The sequence below is a fragment of the Ovis canadensis genome, chromosome 25 (assembly GCF_042477335.2).
Source record: "Ovis canadensis isolate MfBH-ARS-UI-01 breed Bighorn chromosome 25, ARS-UI_OviCan_v2, whole genome shotgun sequence".
NCBI lineage: Eukaryota > Metazoa > Chordata > Mammalia > Artiodactyla > Bovidae > Ovis > Ovis canadensis.
Window position 1 is genome coordinate 19,178,069 of NC_091269.1, and position 5,722 is coordinate 19,183,790.

Here is a 5,722-nt window from a genome sequence, read left to right on the forward strand (position 1 = left end):
TCTCCCCCAGCCTCACTTCTAAACGGCCATCATGTCCTTCTATTCCAGACAGGATTCTGTCTTGGAGCTACTGTGTTACTACATCCGCACTGCTGCTTTTTGACAGCACAAATCACTTCTCATCTGGACTAATCCAATACCCTCCCACCTGTAGGCATACCTCAAACACCCTTTTGAAGGTGGTCAGAGAAAAAGACAAATCTGATTATGCTACTCCATGCTAAAAACCATCCTCCACAACCGATGCAGCTGCTCTCTTCTGCCATCATTGTGTCTTAGTTGCCCCAGATGAACAGTTCCCTAGAACAGGGCTTTTATCTTGGAAATTCACATTAAAAATAAAGTGAGCTTTGTCTAGCTCCTGCTTGGAATTCCCAACGGTTTAATTAAGGCACGTGATTTCTCTGTATTTTTATGAACCAAGAAAGCCACAAATATTTAATTCCTACTTCAACACTTGTTTTAGGGCTCAGAAAACTTATTTCTATACAAAACTTTGTTAACGTGGAAGGGTATGGCACAATCTATAGAATGGCTACCTATATCTACCATGTCTGCTTTTATAACGAAAACTTTTCACATGTACTCCATTTACAATGTCTGCAGACAGAAGAAACAGGATATTGTGCTCTCAAAATAAGGGGGATATGGTTTCCTATGTTTATCATTCTCTCTGAAACAGGACTCAAATGAGGTTTCGAAGGTGCTTTAGTGCCATTAAGCCCTCATGTGTGTCTCAGTGGGAAGATCCCTTTTTCACTCTAGAGCAGCACTGCCCATGGGCTTCCTGTCTGCCAGTGCAGGAGATGCAGTTTCAATTTCTGGGTCGGGAAGATCCCCTGGAGAAGGAAAAGACAACCACTTCAGTATTCCTGCCTGGGAAACCCCATGGACAGAGGGGCCTGGCAGGCTACAGCCCATGCGGTCCCAAAAGACTGGGATATGACTTAACAACTAAAACAACAGTACTGCCCGTAGGATTTCCTGCAATGGTGGAAATGTTGTCCATCTGCACTGCTCAGTGGGGCAGCCACCAGCCACAAAGGGCTATTTAGCAATTAAAATGTGACTAATGCAACTGAGAAGGAAATGGCAACCCACTCCAGTGTTCTTGCCTGGAGAATCCCAGAGACAGAGGAGCCTGGTGGGCTGCCGTCTATGGGTTCGCACAGAGTCAGACACGACTGAAGCGACTAAGCAGCAATGCAACGGAAGAAGTTTTCATTTTAATTAAAGCAACCACACGTGGCCAATGCTTACTGTTTTGCACACAGTTCCAGATCATGGTATTATTTTGTGAAAGTAAAGCAGCAGTATCATGACTTAAAAATGTCAATTTACAAAGTTTTGCAAAATAGTTCTGATTACTGAATTGCCAACTCTCCCAGATACATTTAAATACATCTTACCAGAAAGATATCTTATCTGATTGCTAAACAAAGATTTATGAATGGGAATTTTCTATAGTATTTTCTAAAGTTTGCCAATATACAATGTTCTTTAAACCATCTTCAAGTTAAAAAAAAATTAGAAGGGAAAAAGGAATTTGTTTCAGCAGACAAACAGAGCAGCAGTTACTGTCTGTGTGTGTGTGAAGTCGCTCAGTCATGTCCGACTCTTTGCAACCCCATGGACTGTAGCCTAGCAGGCTCCTCCCTCCATGTACTGGAGTGGGTTGCCATTTCCTTTTCCAGGGGATCTTCCCAACCCAGGGATCGAACCTGGGTCTCCCGCATTCCAGGCAGATGCTTTAACCTCTGATCCACGAGGGAAGCCCTACTGTCTACGAAACTACATTCAAATAAAAGCAAGCTCAAACCTAAGACAACTTTACCCTTGCAATAAGAAAATTAATAAAGAAAAATATTTCGTTAACTTAAAAAAAGGTTCCATTCCTGGATCAGAAAGATCCCCTGGTGAGGAGAGCATGACAATCCACTCCAGTATTCCTGCCTGGAGAATCCTATGGACAGAAGAGCCTGGCGGGCTCTAGTCTAGAGAGTCAGAAACCACTGACCAGCAGAGGCAGACACCGCTGAAGCAACTTAGCATGCACGCAAGCATCCACTTCTATCTTCAACATCTATGCCTCTGTGGTCACTTTAGCCACTCTGAATCATCAATTCCATTTTCTAGAACACATCACCTTCACATCTATCAAATCACCTATGACAGAGCACTTCTTGAACCCGCACATCACTGGAAATCTCAACAAAGCCATCAATACCCATTCAGGTGGGTATACCTTTTCTACTTATCACTTATTAATACTATACTGAGTGTATAAATAATCCCAAACTAGCATTGACTAAGATTGTTTCAGTCCAGTACATTTCCCAAACGGCACCTTGTTGTTGGAAAGCGTAATTACAGTGTTTGTAATAGGAGACACTTAAGCGTGTGGTGACACTTTCTTTTAAGAGGGATACTTTCAGGGATACTTTGTCAACAAAGGTCCGTCTAGTCAAGGCTACGGTTTTTCCAGTGGTCATGTATGGGTGTGAGAGTTGGACCATAAAGAAAGCTGAGCGCCAAAGAATTGATGCTTTTGAACTGTGGTATTGGAGAAGATTCTTGAGAGTCCCTTGGACTGCAAGGAGATCCAACCAGTCCATCCTAAAGGAGATCAGTCCTGGGTGTTCATTGGAAGGACTGATGTTGAAGCTGAAACTCCCAATACTTTGGCCACCTGATGCGAAGAACCGACTCATTGAAAAAGACTTCAGTGCTGGGAAAGATTGAGGGCAGGAGGAGAAGGGGACGACAGAGGATGAGATTGTTGGATGGCATCACTGACTCAATGGACATAGGTTTGGGTGGACTCCAGGAGTTGGTGATGGACAGGGAGGCCTGGTGTGCCGCGGTTCATGGGGTTGCAAAGAGTCGGACACAACTGAGCGACTGAACTGAACTTCGGGGGGAGGTGGGGGGAAAATCCTGCCTTGTAGTTAGGCATATACAATATATCCCTGAAGATCTTTTCAAGAGAAAAAGTTGCCTGGAATGGTCTCCAGGTTTCTTCATGCCGTCTCAAAGTGCTCTTTAAGCTTCCAGATTTGGATTAAAATGCCTGCCTCTGGTAAGCAGTCCTTTTCCTTTCAGAGTCAAAGGCAGACGCAAAGCTACCAAGACAAGTGGCTGGGCCTTCCCTACTTTCAATTCCACATTACTACAAGTATAATCTTTCCAAAAAGCTAATCTGATGCCATCTGTGCTCAGCTTAAAAACTTTCTCCTTCCTCCATCAGTGGGGAAGATTAAAAAAAAAAACCAACAAAAAAACCCATCTCCACCTTGTCATCTCAAGGTTACTCGGATCTGTCTTTGTTTACAAAACAGGTGGGTACCACCCCGCTGTCTAGCCTTAGGGGCTTTGGTCAAAGCCTCCTTCTTTAATTGGAGGAACTCCTCCCTCTTTCCTCTCCCCCAACTCCTACCTGGATTAACTAAGTCTCAGCCAGGCTTCCCTGGTGGTGCAGAGGTTAAAGCGTCTGCCTGCAATGTGGGAGACCTGGGTTTGATCCCTGGGTTGGGAAGATCCCCTGGAGAAGGAAATGGCAACCCACTCCAGTATTCTCTCCTGGAGAATCTCATGGACAGAGGAGCTTGGTGGGCTACAGTTCACCAGTCGCAGAGTCGGACACGACTGAGAGACTTCACTTTCACCCAGGCTTCACAGCCCAGCTTGGCCATCTCTTCCTCAGGCCTGATTCTCTCTGCCCATCAAACCCAGGAACAAACTTCTATCCTGGGAATCACCACACTATTAGTTTCCTACACCACCACTATACTAATACCTAGCACTTACTGACCCATAGGGTAGGGAACATTCCTCAGATGAGAAAGTTGAGGCTCACAGAAGTCAGACAGGTGCCGTGGGGTCCACAGTGCCAAGAGGGGTGCTTGGGTCACCTGGCTGCTGGGTCTGAGCTCTTCCCCTTTATGTCTTGCTGCTCCAAGGGTTCTCTTGGGGAACAGAACAGTGAGAACTTACCACACGCTTGTTGAAGGCATGATCAAAATAGTTACTACCTGAGAAGCTATGTGTCACAGAGAGGCTAGGAAGGGCTTCTAGCACTGTCCTGGGCAATGCTGTTTAACAGCATCTTTGCAGCCTCCTTCCAGCTGAATCATCAAACAAACAAAAAGCCTTTCTCCAAAGGTGTCCTTCATAGGTATCATGGAGGATGTCTGTTTGCAAAAGTAAAACCAAAAAATTGGTTGACTGCATAGTTAACGGAGGACTTTTCCTAATTTCCCAGTGACAGAACCAAGTATAAACTTCACACATTTAGAGGCAGAAGCATCAAAATCATTCCCAAACACACTGATTTACTGTTGATGACCAAAAACAAAAAATGCTTAAGGTAAGCCCACTTTTTGGTTTTCCAGCTTAATACGGATTCGTAAGGCAGGAAATATTTATAATTCATAAAAATCAAAAGTTAGCATGCTTCACATTTAATGCAAAAAATTTACGCCCACATGGAACCTACAAAGTACTCTACCAAAAAAGTAATTGTAATAGCCGATAATTAGTATTAACAGAACACATCCTATTTGTCAGGTATTTTCATATACGTTATTCCTCTTTTGGGTATCCTTTAAAAAGTCCACTTTTAAGTTATCAGTCAATACCCCAGAAGAAACGAATGCTCATAGAGATTACAGGTAGGTACATGGTTTCCACAGAAGGCCGATGTAGACATCAGGCCCATCCACTACGAGACGGTTCCCTGAGTGTAAGGACATGGCCCGAACTCCTCTTCTGACTTCCACCCTCAAGCAGGGCTGGGACCCAGGCCGAGGTCGGCCACCGCAGTCCCCTTCCCCCCTCCCCGCAACGCTGGGTCACCTAGGAGCAGACAGTCCCCGCGCGCCGCTGCCGGCGCGGCCCGGGTCCCGCAGGCCGGCTTTCAGCTCCGAGACCTCCACCTGCAAGGTCAGAGGTCAGGGCTCAGCCGGCCGCCGCGGGGGGCCGACCCGGGGCGCCCCCGCCGCAGTCTGAAGGGCCCCACTTCCGCCGAGCCCAGGACGCCGGCTCGCTCCCCTTCGGCTCCCCGCCCACGCCTCGCCCCGGCGCTCCGCGGCCTCGGCGCTCCGCGGCGCACAGCCCGCAGCCGGCTGTCAGGGGTGCGGCCGCCTCGAGGGCGCCCTCGCAGGTGGGGGCCGCCGCGCTCGTCAGCGTCCTCCCCGCCACCATGTGCCGAGTTTCTGCCCGACTTTGGCCTAGAGACACTCCTCTAGCTTAGACGCCCGAGAGCGCCGGCCCGCGCTCCGGGCCTCCGGGCGGGGCCGCCGCCCGCAGCCACGCCGGCCCGCCCCGCCCCCACTGCCTAGGCCGCGCCGCCACCCGCGCCCGCCGCCCGCACTCACTGAACATCCCAGGCGGCTCCCGCTCCCCCCGCCGCCGCTGCCGCCGGGGTCGCCCCGCGTCCGCCTCCGTCGCCTTCGCGGCAGGCTCGCTATCCGCGGCCGGCTCAGCCGGACCCCCGAGCCCCGAGCCCCGCCGCCCCCGCGGCGGCTCTGGGCGGCCGCCCCATGACTGACTAACGCGGAGCCGCCGCGGGCTGGGCCGGGCCGCTCGGGCCTCGACGCGCAGCTGTCTCCGCCAATGGGCGCGGCGCCTCGGCGCTCGGCTGGCGATGCCTGGCGCGCGCGCCGCCCCGCCCCCGCGCTCCTTCCGCCCCTCCCAGCGCCGCGCCGCCCAAACCCGGGCGGCT

General features: G+C 50.1%; 1 protein-coding gene across 7 annotated transcripts in view; it reads right to left on the bottom strand.

The window, feature by feature from the left end:
• TAF5L (TATA-box binding protein associated factor 5 like) overlaps window positions 1–5,630 on the bottom strand; it is a 29,617-nt gene extending 23,987 nt beyond the window's left edge. For 2 of the 7 annotated variants that reach the window (XM_069572583.1, XM_069572585.1), the window contains exon 1: window positions 4,855–4,934. Coding sequence is in view for 2 of the 7 variants with exons in the window: in XM_069572579.1 (XP_069428680.1) it covers window positions 3,812–3,829 (18 nt within the window). In the remaining 5 variants the exon portion in view is untranslated. Of the gene's footprint in view, window positions 1–3,811; window positions 3,966–4,854; window positions 5,320–5,375 lie in introns of those variants that run through there. The other 5 variants (XM_069572579.1, XM_069572582.1, XM_069572580.1 and 2 more) reach the window with 5 other exon arrangements.
• Window positions 5,631–5,722: the final 92 nt, after the last annotated feature.